The 23,937-nt window shown below is 37.1% G+C and overlaps 3 protein-coding genes across 3 annotated transcripts in view; 2 read left to right on the top strand and 1 right to left on the bottom strand.

The window, feature by feature from the left end:
• Positions 1–303: 303 nt before the first annotated feature.
• On the bottom strand, positions 304–17,924 carry RAD17 (RAD17 checkpoint clamp loader component). Its single transcript, XM_035310039.1, has 16 exons — positions 17,785–17,924; positions 16,440–16,715; positions 15,554–15,637; positions 14,714–14,870; positions 14,103–14,239; positions 13,093–13,145; positions 12,875–13,000; positions 12,721–12,790; positions 11,907–12,018; positions 9,639–9,833; positions 8,415–8,500; positions 6,876–7,022; positions 6,174–6,320; positions 5,296–5,416; positions 3,915–3,972; positions 304–1,623 (listed from the first exon to the last, which is right to left on the bottom strand). The coding sequence occupies exons 1-16, from the start codon at positions 17,815–17,817 to the stop codon at positions 1,356–1,358; spliced, it is 2,070 nt and encodes a 689-aa protein (XP_035165930.1). The 5' UTR covers positions 17,818–17,924; the 3' UTR covers positions 304–1,355.
• Positions 17,925–17,962: 38 nt separating this feature from the next.
• Positions 17,963–19,340, top strand: AK6 (adenylate kinase 6). Its single transcript, XM_035310041.1, has 5 exons — positions 17,963–18,011; positions 18,242–18,334; positions 18,626–18,684; positions 18,772–18,917; positions 19,082–19,340. Exons 1-5 carry the CDS (start codon positions 17,984–17,986, stop codon positions 19,269–19,271), a joined length of 516 nt encoding a protein of 171 aa, XP_035165932.1. The 5' UTR covers positions 17,963–17,983; the 3' UTR covers positions 19,272–19,340.
• A 1,363-nt stretch (positions 19,341–20,703) lies between these two features.
• The window catches only part of CCDC125 (coiled-coil domain containing 125), a 14,020-nt gene continuing 10,786 nt past the window's right edge, over positions 20,704–23,937 (top strand). The window contains 3 exon segments of the mRNA XM_035310040.1: positions 20,704–20,759; positions 20,873–21,235; positions 22,770–22,828. Of these exon segments, the coding sequence (XP_035165931.1) occupies positions 20,971–21,235; positions 22,770–22,828 (324 nt within the window). The 5' untranslated portion in view covers positions 20,704–20,759; positions 20,873–20,970.

Raw genomic sequence — 23,937 nt, 5'->3', positions numbered from 1 at the left:
AGCCCAAATCTGAATGATGCTGTGGATGTGCTGGATAGTAATTGTATTAGTAAAAGTAGTTGTATTACTACTTTGTATTTGTTACTATTTACTAGCAATAAACTAAAGAGGCATTTCAGTGGTACACAGGCAGGAGGCCAAATGGACTGAGTCATTAGCTAAACTGAGCAGGGTTCACACCCTCCAAAGCACCATAGAGAGGGGAAACGGTAGTACGTAGAGCTGTAACAGAACTTAAGCTGTAAATGTCCCTGTTGAAAATTAAACAGTAGCAGATTAAACAGATTTAAAGACTACACAAGGTTCTTCGTAGGGGACAAATCTAAAACTTTTAATAGCAGCATTAATTCCAAGGTTATGGCTATACATGTATTTTCTAACTTTGGATTTTAACAGTAGAGAAAAGCAAACACATATCACACATTCAAAGTAAGCCGGTTTGTTCTTTGTTTTCTTATTTATCTGGTATCACTAATTATAACCTGTTAAATTGATTTGCATGAAGTAATCCCAGTTACAGTGAAGTGCTAAACCAGTTAATGGTCTGTTCAGCCAAAAAAAAAAAAAAAAGCATTCTTCATGTGTCAATTACCAACCACGGGATTATTCTTTGTTCCAGCACAGTTGCAATTTGAAGAGAAAACTGCACACTACACCAATAGCTTCCTACAGAATACAAAGGACTTGTGATTGATTGTTCTATTTCCTCCTCAATGAATTATGAAGATATTTTCCAAAAATGAATCAAAATGATGTGTTGTACAACATAAACACTGTAAAAATATCTGTAGCAGAATACAAAACAGTCTTAATACAGTAGTTTTATTTACATCATCAGTATAGGATATAGGGCTTTTTACATATACCTTTTAGCCTCTTCTTTCAGAAGGTTAAAACTTCCAAACAGCAATTTCCCTGAAGGTATAAATTTTAATAAAAAACTTCAAATGCTGCCAACTAATCAAATGTGTACTTAGGAAACCCACTGTACAACTTCACAGTAAATTAAAATGTGTAAAAATAAAAATAACTTAAGAGTGAAACTGATTATCTACAGTCTTTCAAACTATATCATTTATCATTTACTGTTTTCTCTCTCTTAGTATAACGTACTTTCATGGCTCAGAATAGGCATGGAATAGCCTGCAATTTAGTATTCTGCCCAGGTCTGATCTTCCAAAGCTACAGGGAAGCTGAAGAAACGTGTCTTGATAGTGACATATGTTTAGATCTGTCTTCCTCACCCACCTAAGCAGCTAAAGGATTACTGATGTGCAGACCATACTCACTTTAACAAAGGCTTTTGGTTCATTTTAATCTATTTAGGCATCTCAGTGGTTGATATTTTGTTGTACTCAGTCACTATCATATTCTTCTATTTTTAACTCTTCTTCTTCCATAGCTGCTTGGGCTGTAACAGGCTGAGGCTGACTGCAAGACAGTTCACTTCCACTGCACTGGCTCGAAGAAAGAGGGAATCCATCTGAACCATTCTCATCTGTTCTGTTTTGCTCCATCTCTATACCTATGTCTGTAGCATGCACACCATCAGGGTCCCCCTCAAAGCTAACAAACAGGTCTGGTATTCCAGGATCTTTATCGGTAAGTGTTTCAAGCTTTAACCTGTAAAATAATCATCACAAGATTAAGTTACCACCATAAATAAAAAGACACACACAATCCAGCAACCCCCCCCCAAAAAAAAAACCATTTCCTGTTCTCACACAAGCTGCAGTAAAAAGACCATCTGTGTAGCACCTTCCTGTTCACTGATGCTGAACAGCTTTCACATTTTCTGTCAGTAATACCCTTTACAAGTCACATTTAATTCAAATTGTACGCATCCTTTTTTTTACATCACTACTTCCAATATTATGTTTTATTTTTGCACACATCTACCAAGTATAGATATTTATGCCTAGAACTCAATGCTACATAACTTGCATGACATACAGAAGACAGAAGTTTCTTTCAGGTGAAAAACAGTACTATCTAACCTAAAACTATAGCTATAGCAAGAGCAAAGTATCAAGTAATGTATGTTTTGTGTTCTTTCTCCAGCACCGACTGTTGCTTGACATTTCTTCCTTATGGTGACAGTGGTTTTAGTTAGCTTTCCTCAAGCACATGAACTTCTAACAACTACCTTACTAACAACAGCCCACAGTACATCAGACCCCTTCCAAACGAGGTCCAAGTCCAAGAACCAAATCCTTTACGACATGAAGCAACTTAACTTGAAAGATGCAACCTAAGACAAGGAGTGGAAAGAATTCTTTTTACATTTTTTTTCTTTTACTATTTCGAGTTCTCCATCTTTGTAGTATCTCCACCTCAGTATGTTATCAATGTTCCATTATTTTTTTTTCCATTTTACATGGTATTAATAAACTTTCCCAAAAGTTACTGGCAAAAACTCATCCTGACACCAGTTCCAATTTATCAAATAACATACACTCCCCCCAGTGCCAATTTTCTTACTACGGCAGTATTCTTATCCCACTAATAAACATAATCTTATTTCTGTTGGAACATAAATTAAGGACTACTTTATATATAACAAAACAAAATACATTATTTTCAATTGGGATTCATGAAGGAAGCAATTATGTACTACTAAAATATTTAAACTTCTTTACACTTCCTTTCCAAAAGAAGGAACAAATTAAAAGGATTTCAGTTTTACAAAGTTGTCCCTCAGATAAACTAAATGGTACATACACAACTTATTGATGCAGGTACAAAAAGTTTATCAATATTTAGAGGTATGCTGCAGACAAAGTTAATGGCATAAGGAAGTCTATGATTAACTTGTGAAGTTATAAACAGTTTGGCTCAGACTAGGGAGAATACAAAAATACCTCCCTTTCTTCCTGACTAGCAGCCAAAATGGCTTTTAATTCATGTGGCAGGGAACAGTGTAGGTTTTATTAACTATACTAGGCAGTATTTCATAGTTAAAACTCAGACAGCAGTATTACACTGATAAATATGAGATGCTTTGTCAGATGCCCTGACAAACACTTTCTCTTGGCTTAAAAAAAAAAAAAAAAAAAAAACGACACCTTATTAATAGAGGTCATCACAATTAAAAAGCTTTAGTTTTCAGAGATACCAAGGTAATAGAAATGTAACTGAGTCTCTATTTAAAAAAAAAAAAATCCCTATGGTTCAGAAGCCCACTAGAGTCACAGAATGCATATCAAGCTATATTGTCCCAGAAGCACTACAGGTGACTGTAGCATCACAGCTGAAAAATAGTATTTTTTCAGCATTCTAACATCTAAGAGGAATTTCATTAGTTGTAGTTTAATGAAAAAAAGCTACACAAAATAAAGTCAGTGCTGCTATCTAATTACAGAGGAAGCACTCCTTAAGTATTTGTTAGCTCCACCGGCATACAATTGTTTCAAAGGAACAATTAAGTAATTTCTCATACCTTCTTTCATAAGCCTTTAAGAAATGACATATAAACACAGAATAGTCTATCAAAGTTTCAGATTAATGTTTTCTGTCATGATAAACAATGGGCAAAGCACACTATAATCATACCAATTTAGTTTTCTCAATTAAATGTTCTTGATAGTAAAAACAAAGATTTTACCCAGATCATGCACTGGACAAATATAAGCTTATCTAGCACAGATAAATAGCAATTGATACAATGGAAAAGAAAGCTAGACAAGAATATAAAAGTAAGACCATAGTTAAAATATTGCTACTAACATCATAAGATAAGATTTGAACTGGAAGAAGTTCTAACAGGCAAACTACTCATCATGCTGCAAGTGAGCAAAATGTCACACTACAGATAAACATTGAATATATTTTTGTACAAAACAATTATCGTCTATGTATGTTGAGGAAGAAAGAAGATATTTTATTTTCTTAAAGAAAGCAAAAGGCAAGTTTACCTCCCAAAATGTCTTTTCAGGGGTAGCTTCCCAACATCCTGGATAAAAGCAATCTGAGCTGAGAACAAAGAATCACCAGTATCGTATTAAATACATCATAATGCACATAGAATTAAGCACATTGGAAAGCAAGTAATTCATCGTAAGTTTAGTTAGGTGGTCCTGCATAAATTTGCTCATCAAAACAGTTTATATGGTAGTATGATATACTTTGAATATGTAGTATATTTATATATTACCTACACAATTATAATACCCCTACCATTCATAACAACTCTACAGCACAAATTTACAGCCTAATACATTCCTACAAAATTAATCTGGACGCCATGGCCTTAGTTAAGGCATACAGCCTTTTAATAGATGTAATTAACATAGCATAAGTGATCCACCTGTCTGATCAGTAATTTTTGGATTACATATCCCACAAAGTAAATTTTTATGCATGTACTGTCTGCTCATGGGTTACCTTCATTACACACTTTTTTTAAAATGTACTGTAAATTTTGATTTTGTTTACTTCTTTCTGGGAAAGGCTTCTTAGAGTCTCTTAAGTCTGTTGAGGTTACTTGAAAGGTATCAGAGGCAATTAAGATGTAGCTGATGTAGTCTACTGGGTTTCCAAAAGGCTTTTAAGTCCCCTATCAGAGGTTTTCAAAAGAAGCCTTAAGCCTACAAGAACAACTTAATTAGTAAAGTCTGATAAATAATTAATGGATAGGAAATGGGGGATATGGGTATGAGTTAACCATTAACTCCTGAAATGGAGGAAAATTGCCAATACATCTCTGTAGAGATCTGTGCTAGGATCTGGGTTACCCAGTACACTCTCCAATGATAAAAAAGTGTTGAAGAGTAAGATTAGCACGATACCTCAGGGCACCAAATTAAATAGACTAGTAAGGATGTGGGCAGACAGAACTGTGCAAGACCTTGAGACTGCACAACAGTCACATGATGAAATTCAGTGTACACAAGTACCCAAAATCTGTGCAGTAAGCAAGAGGGAAAAAGGATTTTTAATTACTCCAACACAAGGATCAGACTTACACATTTATAAAGCAATGTGTATGTATTGTATATGTCTCACCTATTACAAGACAGTCAGCTTGTTTTCATTCTTTCATTACAAAAGCTTTAAAGACATTCCTGATTTTGTTTCAAAACCTAGCAGGACAGCTTGAATTTTGGCTACACAACAGCTCACCAGCTCTATGTGTGTACCATATGTGGTGGCTTTGGGGTTTTGTTTTTGTTTTGTTGTTATTTTTGCTGAAGTGAGGCGAAAGGACAGATGGCATTCACATTCTGAGTTACTAAAATTTTTCAGTATGCTTTAATGTTTACAAAAATCTAAGAGCAAGTGTAACACTGATTTTACCTTGGTTTCTCATTGGATTTGCTAACATAGCAAGGTAAGGCAATAGCTCCGTCTGAAGACACTCTGGTGGTAAACAGAAGCTTGAAAAGAGAGATTTTGCAGCATGGCAGTTTTCTTGATACTGTTAGAGTTGAGAGAAAAAAAAAAAAAAAAAAAAAAAAGTAAAAACTCTGCTAACCCAAAATTATTATATGTATTCTGCACCAGAAAAAGCAGCAGGATGACTTTCTTCTTGTCTGCTGTATAACTATGCACAAGCTTCTACAGAACAAGTCCAGAAAAGGAGAAGCAGAGTTGCCATATACAGATTACAAAATAAGGTAAAACTCTTCATTTTTGTCTTTCACTAGACATTGAAGTTTCCTGAAAGTTTTTATCCTTTGATTATAGTACTTCCCAACCATCCTGGATGCATTTTTTTTTTCGTCAGTCACAGTAAGGCAGGTATGCATTCAAATGTAAAAAGTTGCCAAGAGCTTTGGTATCTCACGAACAAACCATTTCTGATAAACACATATAATACTACAGAAGTAGTTTGTTATATAAGAGTTTAAGGCAATTTAAACTACTCAAATTAAACTTACTTTTAGGAATATTTTAAAATATTTCAACACTAACTGTGTTCCCATAAGCTGGGGATCAATACTGTCCCAGAGATACAGTAACTCAGACGCAGGGAACACTGTTGGATGTCTCCAGTTTATTTTTCCATTAAAGAAATAATACAAGTAGACCTCTTCAAGCAAGTGTTCTTTACAAGCAGCTTATATTAAACTAGGGTACTTGCAAGTTTAGCACCGCATATAAACTTCACATATACTACTTACCTCACTTAGAAATGTAAGTGCAATACCTTCCTCAGAACACCAGGCATTTACCTTGTTATTAATAAAGAACCACTGGGGTTTATGCAGTGGCCGGAACCCCATCCCTCCTTGGCAGTGGGCAAAGGCTCTGGATGCGTTTGAATGTATCACACCTCGGGTAGCCACAGATGTGCTGTATTCTTCCATCACAAGCCGTGACTAAGATAGAAACCAGGCATTAGATGAACTCAAGGTCTCTGTACAGTGCATCTCATCTGACTACAACACACTCTTTAACTGCAGTGACAAAACATGCTTAGCATTTATTTAGATTATAGCAGAACCTCTGGTCAAAGTAACTGAACAAAAAACTAGCTCAAGTACTTCAGGGAAAAGACGTATAGCCTCTGATACATTTAACACAGTATTGTTCAACTTTAAAACTTTATAAAATAGCATAAAATATTCCACAAAGTGTGTTTAATATACCATATTTTATATATACACACACTACATATATATACTGTAGTGTATAAAATATACAATGACCAACTATAAAAAAAACACTGACAAGTTGCAGGCCATTTGTGTACAATTTTTGTGCATCTCTCCTCTATTTGATGCAGTTTAACAATTCACTGTCACCTGTATCGTAAGTTTGAAATGATATAGCTTGTTTCTTATTAATTTATATGAAAATTGCCTTCTACTTTTTATAAATACTTCGAGAAAAATCTAGCAGCTCGATTTACATATGTATAAAATGATACTTACATTCCAGTTACTACAAAGGACATCGGCAGTGCTCAGGTATTCACTGGCTCTCACAACATCATCTATGTCAGTAAAAAATTCTACATAGTTCTGGTGAAGGTATAAATTAAACATGCTTCCAGACATGTGTGATTTTTCCACAATAACCTATTGGAAGTGGGGGAAACCATGAGAAAAAACTTCAGGTTTTATATAGTCTAAAAGGAAACATATCCCATAGAAGTTATCACACAATTAGATGATTACAGGGCTGGCACACATGACCTGACCTACAAAGGGAAGGGATGCCACCCAGAGGGACCTTGACATGCCTGAAAGATGGGCCCATAGAAACCTTGTGACGTTCAACAAGGCCAAGTACAAGGTCCTGCACCCGAGTGAGGGCAATCCCAAACATGAATACAGGCAGAGTGACAAGTTAATTGGGAGCAGCCCTATGGAGAAAGACTTGAGGCTGCCTGTGGTTGAAAAACTGAGTACTAGCAGGCAATGTACGCTCACAGCCCAGAAAGCCAACCATACCCTGGGCTGCATCAAAAGCAGCATGGCCAGCAGGCCAAGGGAGGTGATTTCCCCCCTCTGCTCTGCTCTTATGAAACCCCAGCTGCAGTTCTGCATTCAGCTCTGGGGCCCCCAGAACAAGAAGGACAGGGATCTGTTAGAGTGAGTCCAGAGGAAGGCCACAAGGACAATCAAGGGGCTGGAGCACCTCTCCTGTGAAGACAGGCTGAGGGAGTTGGGGTTGTTCAACCTAGAGAAGAGGGCCCCGGGGAAACCTTACAGCAGCCTGCCAGTGCCTAAGGGGGGCTGCAGGAAAGCTGGGGAGGGACTCTTGTGTCAGCGGGTGTAGGGATAGGACAAGGGGGAATGGCTTTAAACTAAAGAAGGGTAGGTTTAGATTAGATGTTCTTCACTCAGAGGGTGGTGAATCCCTGGCACAGGCTGCCCAGAGAAGCTGTGGATGCCCCATCCCCGGAGGTGTTCAAGGCCAGGGCTTTGGGCAACCTGGTCTGGTGTCCCTGCCCATGGCGGGGTGTGGGGGGGGGTGGAACTGGATGATCTTTAACGTCCCTCCCAAACCATTCTGTGATTCTATGACACTCACAAGCAAAGGGAAGGATGTTGTCTTCCCTAAGACAACTAAGGGAGGCTGGAAGGGCAGAAATCACTGCTGTCTTCAGCTCTCCAATGAACGACAACAGAAATGTGAACTCAGACTACACTAGATCATGCACAGCAAAAATGTAAGAGCAAAAATGCACAGCCTGCAGCAAGGGAAAGTCCACCGTTTGATGCAAGTCAGAAATTCTCTCACCTTTCTGACTATCATTGGAGATACTCTAAACAAGACTGAGAACCCAACTGACCTTTGAAGTTGGCCTCCACGTGACCCTTCCAAATTATTCCACAACTTAGATTGAGTATGTATATATTAGGATTAATGACAAAGCCACTGTGCTTGAGAATTTGTAACAATCACTCAGGTTTATGGTTTTTCTCCCATATCAAAGTGGAATCAAGCAATTAATGCAGATATACCTCAGGCTGAATAAGCAAGGTGTCTCGATGGTATTCTGATAAGTGAGAAGGCAGCTGAGGAACTTCCAACTCTGACAGAGGTTCTCCTAAAAGGAATTTTATAAACCTTAGTCTTCTAGTACCACAAATAATGTTATGTTACTGCATACTATTAAAAAGCTGACAGGGGAACAAGAGAGGAGGACACGCATTTGCGATGTTACATTCAACCTCAGAAAATAGATGAGATTAAAAGCAAGAATAGAAATATGCAACTTCATAAACAGTAGTTTTCATGAACAGTGAGCATGATTTTTAAGCAACGGTTGACTCTACCAACATCTAGGTTGCACCGTTTTCACTTCCTAGGCAACTGCTTATGCCTGCATCAAGAATTATTTACATAGTCAACAGCATGTAATTAGATACTCTACACTTCATATAACACATTTATCCTAATAATTCTCATATTCCTTCATCTCACCATTTCTGAATTGATTTTGGAACAGATACTGTGAGTTATTACACAAAGGTGAACAGCCAGTGGTATTATGGATCCTTATTTCGCTGAACATAGATAATATTACAGCATAAGTATCAAATTCTTACGAATTGCATTATTTAAATGTTAAAAAAAGGACCGTAGATGAAGTAAATTTACAGAGCCCGAGTGTATAAAAAAATCAGTATTGTGAAAAGTATTTTGGAGAGGTGGAAAAGGAGACAGGGTACTTAAAGTAGAGAACATCTATGTCTCAAAGGAAAAAAAAAAGGATCAGGTAAAAAAAAAGCAGGGAGAAAAAGCACAAATCAGAAACATACATCAACAGGGGATGCAGCAGACAAGAGGCTGCAGGGCCGTTTTGTAACCTCTAAGAAAACAGATGAGTTCAGAACATAAATGCACAACTGTGTATAATTCTGCACAAGGAAAATTTCGCTTTTGGGCAAAGCAACAGATGTGATAGCCATCTATCTAGCTGTATGTGCATGGCAGCAGATGGGCCTAATGTAACTACAGGTATGTATTTTATTACATACATGCAGTAGATTCTTTAAATGTGTGTTATTTCTTTATTACAAGTAGACTGCTGCAATCTCAGTTACCAGAGGCATTTATTACTTTCTTTATAACATTATATGTGAATTAGGGGGTCACCCTAAGCCTTACTTTATCAAGTCTAGCTACTAGCAGTTGACACACTTCTCCTACTGACAAGGAAGATTAAGTCAAAGATTTCTTACTTTTGCAGTAAATTATTTTCCCCAGAGCATGGAAAAGAAAGATAGAAGCATCTTTGCCACCAATAGCTTGTATCTCCTGGTCTTCTGAAGGATCACATTTACTTTTCTTTGTTGATTTACATAGTGCTGCTGCACCATGTTTTAGTGTGGAGTTGTCTTCCTTCCTTGACCAAAAATTTTTCTCCAATGAGTTGTCTATCAATAAAAGCAACAATACAACCATGATGAAGTACATGAAGTTAAAAAATAAATAAAATCTATGATACAGAAAAAGTTTTACAAGTAAGGTAGCTAAGAGAAAGAACATTCATTAGGAAGGCAACCTCCTCACCTAAACTAGCATGATTTATTACACTTTTACTCCTTAAGCCATAACTAAGGTGCCAAGTATTGCTTTGAATAAATATCTGTTCTAAAAGAAAAGCTGGTATTCTTTCTTACTTACCCTAGCTTTGCGTGCCCAACTTGTATTTTATTTATAAAGAAGAAATTTGTAAGTAATGCAGGTGCAAATAATGTAAATGGTATTTTCATTATATTTTATGCAATTACCTATTTCTTTTCTATTTGCAGGCTATGTTTAATGTTCTTAGTGAAATATATGAAGGCAAAGAAAACCTTTCATTTAGTGATTCTTCCAACAGCCTACTATTTCCACAATGATCTGAGCTCCATGGAATAAAACCCTTCTTTTACTTTATCATTCAAAAATTTAAACCCCAAATTTGATTAGCGGCAGATTAAATGTTCTTTATTAAACTAAAGGAACTTAAAGTAGTAATCTTTCTCTTCTCCCATGATTATCATGGATCATTTTACCCATTAATACCACCACAGATAATACATCATTCCTCTTACACACAGGGTGAAATTATATATATGTAATTCTGCATTCTGATGGCACATGGAGATGAAGATGAAAGTGAGGTCCCTCCAAATTTTCACTGGCTGCTGATCTATTATCTAACTGAAACACCTGAGCAACTAAATAATTTCTATTTGATATGAAGACAGCTCTCTTCATCAGTGTCTAAAAGGACAAATGCAAGGAGTATAAGCCTTCGTTCTCTCCCAAGTTCTTTTTATAACTCCCATGTTTTTACACTTCCAAGATGAGTTTATTTTAAATTACACAAACCACTCATTTTAAGACTATTTAGTTTTTCTACAGTATGTATAAAGCACCTTAGCATCCACCAGTGAACTAGACTAAACTACTCTCAGTTATTTCCAACCTACTTTTTATTAATTTAATAGCATTGCAATCAAAAACAGATTTACTAAGGTGAATTTTCTATTTTCTTTCTGATTAATAAAACAGTAAAAAAACAGTAAAAACTACTATTCAAAAGACAACATCAGAAGAACTTAGTTTCCAACTGAAACCTAGGAACTTGACTTTCTCCCCCATTACACATAATAAACAAAGCTAGAAATCCATTTCAATACACTCTAAAACCCAAGCCACACAATCACTACCAGACTTAAGAAGTACCACAGAAATCTACTTCCTTATTTCTGGTTTGAATGTAAATGCTGGCACCATCTAAAGGTTCTCAGAATAAACAACAAGTACCAGAGACCACATACTAACTTGTTTCCTTAAGAAGTTTTGACTTCCAGCACTTAAAAAAAGACCTGGTAAGTCTTTTCTTTCTATACTGGAACATTTAAATAATCTTAAACTAAGTCTGATTTGAGCATTGTATAGCTTAGTATTTTAAAGGCAACTATAATGCTGAACTTCACAAAGCTATTCTATGATCTTGTACTGACATACAAGATGAACTTCATAGGTCGTGCTACCTTACAGCTTTTCAACTTACCAACAGCTGTAGGCACTCCAAAGTAAAATCAATCATTTCAGAAATGCCACACATAAATTCAAGGGGCTATTTTGGAAATGCTACATGAGTAAAGATGAGGACATAAAGAAGTATAAAGAACCAAGCAGTGAAAATACTTTCAAATTAAGTTTGCATCATAAAAGCTTTCATCAATAAATGCATGCTGGTAACAAAGATATCAAGAGGAGAAGAGATCACTGCATTAAGTTACATCAATACACATGTAGAAGATATTTATAAACAGCATAACGCTCAACATATTTGGCTTAAAAAAAAAAAAGTCCTTTTCTTCTTGCTCCAGAGCAGCAAGTTAAAAATGTTTTCACACAGCTCACCTAACAGCTTCAATGATGAACAGCACATCTTTACAGCAGCAGTGATCAAAACATCATTCACTTTCATGAAAATCATGGGTATTTACCTTTCATAGAAGAAAACTGAAGACTGTTTATTGCACTTCTTATATCACCTGAACAACCTCTGCAAAGCAGCTCTAGAGATGTTCTGTCAGGAGCATAATTCTTTTCTCCATTCTACAAGGAAAAGCAACATCCAAAGTAATAACAAAAAGTAGGATAAGGAATTTATGAGTATTATTATGACTGTGGGTACTCACTTCTAATACAGACCATAAACAGACTACATCAGGACCCAATTAGAAGCACAGGCAAGGTAATAGGTCTAATTTTAAAACATTTAGACACATTGCCATATTTTATATAGCTATACTAGAGAAAATAATGCACAGAGGTCTTTGGAAGCTGTTAGTCAGTACTAGAATACATTGTAATCAAGTAGTTTGGCAATAACACAGGATTCAAGATAATAGCCTGTTTAGGTCTTACTGGGTAAGATGGCATTGTCTTCTACTTTTATTGTTTTATTATATATATATTATATATATATTATTGTTTTATTGTATATATATACATATATACACACATACACACACACACAGTTTCTGTAAAAAGCAGAATTTTCAGATGCAGCTTTGAAAGCTCATACCAAGGATCAAGTTGAACTCAACTGAAAAATAAGATGGCTTTCCCCTTTGTTCCTTGTATTTTGCTGTGTTTTTTTAAATACATTTTTTTCTTTTGTTGGGAGGGGGGAGGGTTGTTACTTGATCAAAAATCAAACAAATAACAATAAGACCTAGCAATAACATTTCATATATAAAAGCCTGAAATCTTTTGATCCTAGCACTGTGCACAAGTTCAGTTCTGACAACTTACCATACTAGCTTCTGTTGCAGCTATTCGATAAAGAACTTTCATCATATTTGTTGGTGCAATTGGCTTGAAACTGTTAAGTCATTAAAAAAAAAATCAATTAGTTCCTCACTTCTCATTTATTTTGATGAAGTTTGAAGGAGATAAAAGACCTTACCTGATAATTGAAATATGCAACTCCTCCAGAATTTCTTTTGGAAATAGTAACCTCTGGTTGCTGTCTCCACTGAAGTTATCTGAGATTATAAATATAAGGGGACATCTACTTGTACAAACGAATCTCCTAAATTGAAAAACAAGCAGCTGTAACAGGAATCAAACTCAATTTAACACAAGCAGCTAAGGCTAACTGTTAAAAGTTTGTTTATAACTAACCTGAGAATTTCATGTAGACTGCTAGGGTCTCGATAGAATTGGTTTGGCATGTCCTATTCAAAACAAATGAGCTGCTGTCATTACATTCAAATGTAAATATTCTCTCACTCAGACTGACTGTAACACCACACTACACTGCTACACATTTTGTCTTCCTAGTTACCTTGTTTTCAACTAAATTTGAATTCAGCTAACACTGAAAATAATCAGAAAGAAAAAGAAAAAAAGTCTAATATTTCTTTCTTTCCTTATGGAAAACAATTATCTAAAAGAAACATTTGCTTTTCTATCCTTGTTTCCCAAGAAACAGCCTTGGTTGACTACATTATTTCTTAGACAGTTTTATTCAAACATAACAGAAATACTCAGGGCAGCAGCTCCACTGAAGGAGGCAGGATATACTACTCGAGATAGGAGAGAATCTAGGCCATTAACTGACTGTATGAAGAGCAATCACAGGAAACCATGCTTCCTAATTTATACAATACACACATTAGTAAGTGAGAGCTCTCATCTATTCTTTTTCTTGAAAGTTTACAGGTAACTTCATCATTGTACTTTATAATATTCTTCTGTAAGAAAACAATGAAGTTCTAAAAGGACATACTAGTAAAAACACATTCCTGAGTAAGTGTAAACAAAGCCTTCTCCCAGACCTCCTGTTATGGCTTACATGAAAGCTAAATTACAAACACCTTACGGTTGTACTAAATCTCAAGTTCTTCTACACTATCTTACATCCTCAACAAACAAGAAAAGTGGTAATTTTTCCATCTACCTGTTTATACACATACACAATTCTAGAAAGCGAATCATATAGAAACACAGATGGGATTTTTCAATATGGATTCACAATTTACTTTTTAATAATTTATTGCTGATTTCTGTCAAGACTCAAAAAAAAAAAAAACAGTAACTCATTGCAGAAAAGTACTCAAACTTGTAGCAACACCAATTCACCAGGAGCAGCTAGTTCGCATGTCAAGATTATCATAAAAGTTTTCACTTACTTCAATAAGAATAAGCTTTTTATCATTTCCTGAGGACTCCCCAAGCATCTGAAGTTTGTTATACTTATTTGCTCTTAATAGAAAGTCTTGAAAAAGAGCTGCTTGGGCCTGACTTGGAAACGTATGAAAATTTGAGACTGAAAAAGAAAATTAATTAAAAATATGTATTCTATATTATACGAAATAGAATACAAATAACCACAAGAACTAATTCCCATGCATGCTGCTTTTTGATTAAAAAAAAAGCCCATTGAACACTAACAGCCAAGCCCTTTGGCAAACATAATTGAAATAGAAAACTATTTTTACAGGGTAGAATTCAACTGAGGAACCAGACAAAGACACATGCTTATTTAACTAGTTCAAATGATATTTAGGACATTACATAGCTCTGTGTGAACTTTAAAGTATTTTGGAGTAAACACTGTAAAGAAACTACATCCCTTTTCAGATAAAAGCAAAAGTTACATTCTTATTAAACTCTAAGGATCTGACGTTTACGGACATTGTATTTTTTTATTCTTTTGCCTCTGTCACATACAAAGTCAGATCAGACTACAAAAATCACAGAAGTATAAGGAAGAAAGAGAAAAAAAAAATCAAATACTTACCATGGCCAAATATACTTCTTAAATCTTCTTTTGTAAAGTCTAACGATATTGGATTGGTCCATTCTTGCACCTCAATGTCAAGATCTTTTGCTAATATTTGTATAGTTGCTGTCTTTCCACAGCCAGGAGGACCAGTTAACAGTAAAACAGAGCCACCCTGTCACAGAAAGAAAATAATCCCCAGCATTAGAAATAAAGAATAAAGCTTGGCTGAAGAAGAGTTCTACATTTTCTACAGTACTGATTCTCTTTTACAAATAAAAACGGAGGTAAGTATTTTGTGTTACTGACTACTCTGAAACAGCTAGAACAGAACTCTGGAAGGTTTTTCAAAGGAATCTGCTTGATTAACTGCATACCAACATAATCCATACAGGAGAATTAGGTTTGAAAAGCACTAGTCAGGACTACTAAATGACACATCAGTGTAAGAATGCCTATTATCAGTCAAGAAATTAAAAATACCCTGTTACTTCACGTCACTGTAACTGGAAATTTCCCATGCTATTTAAAATTAGTCTTTTGGAGATAAAACACAGTTATAAGCACAAACCAAACAGGTATGAACTGACTGGATGCTAGAAAATAATGCTGCTGAAAAAAAAATAGAATTCATCTCCGCTTCTCTTAGCGGTTCAAGACCTAAACTAATGTAAAAGCTCTAACCTATGTTCTTAAGAGATTTCTTATAAAGCAATATAACCACTATCTAAAAGTAAAGAGTTTGTTGTGTTTTTTGCTTTGTTCTTTTTTTTTTTTTTCCCTGAAATTAAAAGAATATTGAATCTAGTTTGCTTAGACGGTTTTGCACTTCTAGCTGCTAATTTTTAGCAAAATTACCTGCTTTGGTGGCCTCTGAAATGCATGTGTTTTTAACCAGGTTTCAACTTCTTCAATTTTCTTCTTTTGCACAGCAAGGTCATTCTGAAACAAGATGAAAACATATGAAATGCATATATACGCACATTTGTCTTCTACAACTTTGATGACAGGATTTAGGAATATAATATATGCAGACTAAAACAATAATAGACATGTATGTGTATATACCGGTTACATATATTTACTATATTTATGCTATTTTAGAAGTAACAGAAGGAGGATCATTGGAGCTTCTTTCCTCAAACAACCAATTTCCCATCGCCAACAGTATGGAAATAATGAATAATTTATTCCTAAAGTAGTAACACTATACTCCTGCATGGTAGTATAAGTATGCTTTATATCTATTGCTAGAGCTGATACTTTTTAGGCCTTACCAACTATAAAACTACATAGTTTGGGGGGATTTCTGCAGATTACATGCAGCTTACTCGCATTATAGTCTTCCTCTCCAGAGATGAACTATTAAAAATTTCAACATAAAATACAAGCATTACACTTAGTTCTCTATCCTTTCTCTAGCTGTGGACTTTTCTAGTACTTGTGGCTGACAGATTTCGCCAAAATATGGCAACAGATTCAAAAGTTTAAGAGTTGATGGACAGGAAACAACATCTTATCAGCACTTTTGTATCCTCAGGAAGCCTGCTAAGAAACACACCTTCTACAGATAAGTAGTTCATTAAAACCTTCAATACAGACAGTAGATAAATCAAAACAGTACTTCACTGCCCTAATAAAACACAACATATTTAGGACCCAGCCAAGTTGGATTAGAAAGATGAGCACGAAATGTTACAGTGTAACATTACTATTATTTTTGTACTTAGAATAACTCTCACACCTGAGTTTCAGGTTTGTATTTATCTACCCATGACTCATCTTGAGATTGGCTCTGATTTTGTCTGTACTTGTTGCAAGGCAGACCTACTGAAGATGACTTTGTTCTTTTTTTGGGTAGAACTTTGCTTTTGCTACATTCCGGCACAGAAGACAGGTCTTTGTTCTGCTGACAATTTCTTCCAGAGTTGCTTCTAGGCAGCTTTGCAGACACTGTGCTAGAAGAAACATCTGTGTTTCCAAAGAAGTCATCAAATGAATTTGCCAACCAACCTTTTACCTGGTAAAATAAAAAAAATAAAAATAAAAAATAAATAAAAAAAAAGTTTTCATCATAGCATTGTCTTCCTTTCTTTAATTGGGCACAACTGTCTCCAGAAAATGTGAGATTTCTACCAGGTGAGTATAAAAAAAATATTTTGTAGATGTAAAAGAATTTCATTAAAATCAAGAGGATATTTAAAATGCCAGTTAACAACAAACACTGGCACTTACTCTGCTTGGACTATATCAGTTACAAGCTTCTTAAGGGTCAAAGAATAAAGTTAGTATTTACATTTTGTGCCAGAGGATTTTGCAGCAAACTGGCAAACCAGAACAAGATGAAATCCCTGCTAAAACACATTTAAATAAAGAAGTTAAAACAGAAGTAAGAATGAAAAAGCAGCATAAGCTTATACATATCATTTTCACATGAAGATCAAGTTCATCTTGCCACTTTTCCACTATAAGACTTTTTTCCCACCATTCACATTTGCAAAGTAGCATTTCTTCTTTAAATGCTAGAAATATGCAACATAAAAAAAGGATGTGAGCTGCATGATAGAATCACGTGTTAGTATTTATCTGCAACAGGAGGACATACAGATTGATCTCAAGTCAGCGGCTGTGACATGCATCAGAAATCCGACAATGACACATAAATCTCTGCTGATAGTAGTTTATTTTTGCTGACATTTATCTTTACACTTAATAAATACCCTGTGAGGCCGGTGTACAAGCTTGCATGCCCTGAGCTACTTCTCAGAGCACCTGTGGCTCCAGAGTAACACAGCAAAGGGCCCCCCATGCAGTTTGCTGACGTTAATCGGAAGACAAGCTTTCAGAGTAGGCTTTTTTATGAATTAAAGTGACTTCCCCGAAAAAGCTAAGTGCAGGTGCAGAAATGCATGCTCACGACCTCTCCCAAAAGCTCTCTGAAAATTAAGAAATTAACGGGAGCCTCACAGCGCCTGCAAAAAAAAAAAAAAATCACCTGGAGCCGCCGACCAGAGGCCCCCCACTCCCACCGGGCCCCGAGGGGGGCACTATGGCCGCTCAGGTCCCCCTTCCCCCGAGCCGGTCCCTACCTCCAGCTGCCTCCCCGTGGGGCTCCGGGACATCGCGGCCGGGAGCAGGGCTAGGCGCCTCACACCGCCGCCGGGCCTCGCTGGGTCCTTCCTCGCCGCCGTCCCTTAGCTGCCCGTCGCAGTGCCTTGCCCCTCTTGGGCTGTGCGAGGCGGGACGGGTGGCAGGCCCTTCGCAGCGTGTCTCCCGGGCGACAGAGCGATGCGGCGGCCCAACGTGCTGCTCACCGGTGTGGGGAGGCCGCCGATACCCCCGGCGGGACCCTGGGGACGGGACGGGACGGGACGGGACGGGGAGCCCCTTCCCCGCCGTCCTGCGCGCGTGGTTTTCCTGCCCGTGTCCCTTTGTGCACCCTTCTGCTGTACAGACTCGCTTCCTCGTCTTGTTTCCTGACAGAAGGGTCTGTGTGGAGGGGTTGCTTGCCTTACTCTTACTCTTTTACGTGGGCCTTTTATGCAGGTACGCCGGGCGTTGGCAAGAGCACACTCGGGAGGGAGCTCGCATCGAGGACTGGGCTGACCTATATTAACGTGGGTGACTTGGCCAAAGACGGTAGGTCGTGTTAGTGAGGTGGTGCAGCAGAAGGCTTGAAACAGTAAAAATTACAGCAGATTTACCTTAGTGGAAGTATTTTTGGTGGGATGTTAAGAAAAGCACTCATGTAATAGTAATTTATTAATCAATGCAATGTAAGTTATAAACTTATATTTCTATGAATTTGTAAATAAAGCACTCCATGCTCTGTACAATATGTTTGATTACAGCCTCCCAAAATAGACATAACTGTATATCTTAATTAACTCCTGCTATTTCACCAATGTGCACAAATTACTTTTGCTGCAGGAGAACTATATGAAGGTTTTGATGAGGAGTATGAATGTCCAATTTTAGATGAAGACAGGGTAAGTTCAGCTTCATAACCTAGGATTTCTGTGTTTGTTTTGACTTTTTGTGATGTCACCTAAGCTTGCCTGTCTGTTTTTTGGAAGGTAATCGATGACCTAGAAGACAAGATGCGTGAGGGTGGAGTTATTGTTGATTACCATGGCTGTGATTTTTTCCCCGAACAATGGTTTCATATCGTATTTGTACTTCGCACAGACAATTCATTTCTATATGACAGGCTTGAAAGCAGGTATGTCGGTACAATGAATAAGTGAATTGTTGTTGTGTGACTTCTTCAGAGACTTTTCTGTGGTATAAATTACTGATTCTGTATAATATATTTTGTATATATCTTTATATCAGATATATCTTTATATCTGAGGCTTAGCTCTTGGTGCTGTTCTTGTTTTTTAGGGGTTACAAAGGGAAGAAGCTACAAGACAACATTCAATGTGAAATTTTTCAGACTCTTTATGAGGAAGCTATGTTGTCATATCGGGAGGAAATCGTGCACCAGTTACCCAGCAACACTCCAGAAGACCTAGAGAGAAATTTGGATCAGATTATGCAATGGATTGAGCAATGGATGAAGGACAACAACTGACATTTGGTGAAAAAGTAACTCTGCTGGTCTCTTCCTGGGAGGTTTAATAAATGACATTTTTAACTCTTGTATGGCTAATTAAAATTAATTTAATTGCAGTTTGACATGGTTGGAAACTAGAAAAAGCTTTCAAATAGCCAAGCTGTAAGGCTTTGGAACAGCCTGTGAAGCTGTGTGGGAGAGGCACATAGCAGAACTGACACCAGAGTAAAAATTGAGCAGAGAATGAAAGGAGAATAATGACACAGTTGCCTTTAGTAGCAGGAACAAAATTGAAACCTAGTCTTTTTTCCCCCCCATTTAACAGTAAAATCCTTAAAGTTAAGGAGCATTCGATTTCCAAAGGGTAAACCAGTGAGTGTCCTGAACAGCAGTCAGTTTCTGAATTTCCAGAGTTCAAATCGCTAAGCTCCACTATGTGTGCAGGCTAATGTAGGGTGAGGGATATTAGATTTTAAGGACAGTGCTTCATTTTTTGAGGGAAGAGATGTGACACTGCTAAGAGAGATAGGTATAAGTGGAATTACTCATGATGTAAGGAAACATTGGCTATCCCTGCACTAGTGTAGAACAAGCTGCAAGCTTTCTTTTTCCTTTTTGTCTCTGTCACCTATCCCAATAAGAGAACGTATTTATGGGCTGAAGCCTATTAGGAAAGTGTATCGGTAGGACAGCTAGGATGCAGCAATCAAAAACAAAACAAAAAAAACACCATGGTTACACTTACAATATCAGCAGCTATCTATTCTAATTGTTTGTCAGGTGTGGGTCCCAGGAGAGCATGGCTGTTTACCTTTCTTCACTGAAAAGGTGGATTGTAAAGCCTTATTGAATGTTCTGTGGAAGGTGCTTGCAAGCAAACTTTTTACATTTGTGAGCTTGAACAGTAAAACTGTTTCCTGGTAAATTCTATTGTAAGGAGTGTTGTTACGTGTTTTCAATCCTATCTTTTTAATCCAAGTTTGGTGAGACTGACAGGAATGTTTCAGGGGAGGCAAAAGTCTTTCTGCAGAGCATCTTCAGGTGCTATTTGTGCATCTGCAAATCGACCCAAGTACGCAAGGACCGTGAATGGAATTGGTGGGAGAAATCTGGAGCTTCCTTGCTGGATCAGGACCAAACATTGTGAAAAAGCACTCATTTTGAGTAGGAGTTTTCAGGATGAAGGCATGGGTGGAAAATAAACAGACACGAAGCTGGGTGAACACGAAACCGTTCCCAAAACCTGCTTGGGTGCGAGGGCAGCTGTGTGCAGAACACAACGCACCGCTCAAGAAAACCGGAGGAGCAGCCGTCCTCCATGCCCAGCCCTGCCCAGACAACGGGGCCGGGTCCCAGCAGCAAGCGATGCCGTGCCGAGCCGTGCCCAAGGGGAGCAGGGTGCACGGTGCCTGCAGCCATGCCCCCACCGAGCACAGCGAGCCCCCTGGGGCTTGGGGGGATCTGGAGGGACCGGCTGCCTTCTGCACCGCCAGGGAGGTGGGACAGGTAACAGCAGGGAGCAGCCACATGCTGAAAGCTTTGTTGTTTTGTTTTGTTTTGTTTTTTCATTTTGGTGGTATTTTGCAGCTTTAATGAAAGGACTGGTTTTGTTTTTCCAGATAAATTACCAGCTGTCAGGGAAGGGGCACTGTCCACGTGGGCAAAGTGAGGCACACTCGATTAAAAGAGAGAAAAAACAAAGCCGGGGGAAGGGAAGATGGAGGAAGCAGAAGAGGATGACATGGCGAGCGGAGACTTGGGAGACTGACTGGGGAGAAGACCCAGAGCTGCGTACAATGGGGAAAATGCACTAAACTATTCGTTTAGATCAAGGAAGGGATCTGGAAAGGCTTGCAATAGTTTCTTGTCAACAAAGAGAGTGGAAGAAAATGAAGCTGCTCTTCCTTGCTCCAAGAGAAACAGCTTTTACAACAGATCATCCAAAAACCCTATTACTAGTTTGACCCAAGAAAAGAGCTGCGGTACGACTAATTCAGAGTCAATCATTCACCTTGAGGAAAAACTCTTGGCAAAACAGGGCAGCAGAGCTACTTCATGAGGCGTCATCAAATTTAGATTAAACTGTTTGCCAAAACCCTCTGAAGCTGCATAGGATTCCACCGCACGTTCACCACATGCCTGCTGGGGTCTGTTGCTGTGTGGCCTTTGAGTCTTGTTCTGTCAGGGCAGCGAGCAGTGCATGGAGGAGATCCTTGGTGTAACCAAAGCAAAGCAGTCTCTTTTTCATGCTCTTCCTCCCAGAATTGCCTTCCAGCTGATGGGGCTGTGGCCCTACTTAGTGTGAAACAACCCTTGCTAGTATTTAGTTTTGCCTTTTAAAGTGACACCCTGTGGTAGGGAGCAGCTTTCTTTTTCTCTATGTGTGTATATATATATGTGTGTGTGTGTATGTATTACATTTAATGGAGTTGTTTGGATTCCTGATTTGAATGTATCTTCCCAGAGATTACATCCAAAGTTTAGAGCTAAATATTCAAAATCCTGTTTGTTACTGAGTTGAAATTTATGAACTGGCATAGTTTCAAGGTTAAGAAGTTTCTCTGTTATCTCAGTGTTGGCTTTTTTTTTTTTTTTTTGGTGGAAAAAACATTGCTGTAAATAAAATCAAGTACAGGCAGTGGTGTTCTTTACACTTCAGCTTCTTTGCTTTGCATTTTTAGTACTTTGACTGAAGTATTTCCATATAACTTGCTTATTTCTCTCTTTTGCAACAAGTCCATTCTATCTTCACACACTACAGTAAACTAAGCCACGTAATTATTCTCTGTAGGTTTTAGCAGCGTCGGTGAGATGTTACAAGAGCAACGTAATTCCAGTTGGTCTCACTGTATTCCTGCCAGTGCTCCTGCTGTGTTGGACCTAGGTTGTTCACCTAGATCATCCACACAGTGGTATCCATGAAAGCATGACTAAATCCCATGTGAACGTGACTTGGATTTAGCAAGAGGCTGCATGTTAATATATTTCTGTGGTGCTCAGTTTAAGGAAAAATGGTGCCAATAGGAACTGCTCGTTTAGACAAACATTTAATCCTGCAGAATACACCTCTGTACTTCATCTCAGTGTCTTAAACATTGGTCTGACTTCTGAATTGTGATAGCTACTGTTGTGTCAGGTGCAGCTGAAGAAAAGTTGCAATTTAAAAGTAATCTAAAAAAAATAAATTATTTTGGGGTTTAAGATCACAAATTTGTTTTTACTTTATTTTCATATGGAAATTTTAACCTTGAAATTGACCTTATTTTAGATTTCTGTATGACGTTATCTTTTTTTTCATTTGGCTTCTTTAATTATGAAACAACGTTTGAGTTTAGGATTTATGTATTTCTTAGATCTGCTTATTAGCTCCAGGAGGAAGTAAAAAAATAAAGATAATAAGAAAAGACAAAAATCATCTCTGCATGTTTCCTGTTTTCAGGTTAAAGCAAATCCTCATGTTTTCTTTTGTAACAGTTTTAGTTTCTCATGTTATAGCATCTCCTATAAATCTTACAGAATCCAGTACTGAAGTGTCAAATGAAGAACTAAAGCAACAACTTCAAGAAGCTCTAGAGGTTAGTAACATTGCTAGGTATGCTGTTCTTGAAATCTGCATTTAATATTAATGTAAAGTACAGTGTCACTTTGGCAGATGTGTGCATGGTCAGAATCTTGGATGGAATCAGGTTCTTGAAACTAATGTACTACTTGGAAGCCTAATTCAATTTTATGCTAGGGAATCATAGTGTGAGATACAGTTTATATTCCGGATTTTTAGGGAGAAAAAGTATTTTTAAAGATGTAGAGAATATTTGAGGGTTTGTACTCCTTTTCTAGCAGTTTTTCTTTTATGTTAAGGTTTGCGCCTGAAAGTCTGGAGGGTAAACTGAACAGTCTTTGGCTTTTTAATATGCATTTTTACCAAAAGGTAATCATCTCCTATGTTTTAATTTTACTGCAGGTAATTGTGTTGGCATCAGTACAGGCAGAAATACCAGAGTGACCTCAGCTGTAAAAACATATACTTCACCTTTACTGTGTTGTTTTAGCTCAAAATACCTCATAGTATGGAACTTTTAAGCTGTCTTTAAGCTGCCCTATGAAGAACCTTTACTACAGAGCAACTTAAAATGTCCAGGAACCTTACTAATTTTCAATAAAAAGAAGGTAATAAATTGGCATTGCTCACAGATGCAATCCCAGTATCAATTGCTGAAATACTAGAACTAGAAGAGCTATGAAATATGTTTTGGATAGTCACAGATGAACAATCAAGGGACCTACATAGAGGTTAAGCAAAAATCACTATACACAGTAGTGAATTTTCTTTTACCTCTTGGAAATTGAAAAACAGCCTTCTTCTAAAGGGAGGAATGTTGCTTAAAGGCATGACTGGTATTCACCTGGATCAGGAATCTATCTCGTTTTTGCTGTTGTTTTGTTCTGAACAGGTAATGGTTTTGATCTAACAGATAGTCCTGAAATAATATCCATTCGATAGAGTACTGATATTTTTTTAATATATTTATTAATAATTAAATATATTTATTATCTATTTATATATTTATTATTTTATATATATATTTATTTATATTTATAAATATATTTATATTTATATATTATATATTTATTATATTTATTATTTATATATTATATATTTATTAATAATTAAATATATTTATAT

Source organism: Oxyura jamaicensis, chromosome Z (assembly GCF_011077185.1).
Source record: "Oxyura jamaicensis isolate SHBP4307 breed ruddy duck chromosome Z, BPBGC_Ojam_1.0, whole genome shotgun sequence".
Lineage (NCBI taxonomy): Eukaryota > Metazoa > Chordata > Aves > Anseriformes > Anatidae > Oxyura > Oxyura jamaicensis.
This window is presented reverse-complemented; position numbering and strand designations above follow the sequence as displayed.

Excerpts from the sequence above, each read along its gene's own strand:
- RAD17 (XM_035310039.1), bottom strand. The coding sequence starts at position 17,817 with ATGTCCCGGAGCCCCACGGGGAGGCAGCTGGAG. Across the intron at positions 15,638-16,439 it reads AATACAAACCTGAAACTCAG|AATGACCTTGCTGTGCAAAA; the intron begins GTGTGAGAGTTA and ends ATCTTGTTTCAG. Across the intron at positions 6,321-6,875 it reads TCCTTTGTAGTAACTGGAAT|TCACGGCTTGTGATGGAAGA; the intron begins GTAAGTATCATT and ends TTTCTATCTTAG.
- AK6 (XM_035310041.1), top strand. The coding sequence starts at position 17,984 with ATGCGGCGGCCCAACGTGCTGCTCACCG. Across the intron at positions 18,685-18,771 it reads CAATTTTAGATGAAGACAGG|GTAATCGATGACCTAGAAGA; the intron begins GTAAGTTCAGCT and ends GTTTTTTGGAAG. Across the intron at positions 18,918-19,081 it reads TATGACAGGCTTGAAAGCAG|GGGTTACAAAGGGAAGAAGC; the intron begins GTATGTCGGTAC and ends CTTGTTTTTTAG.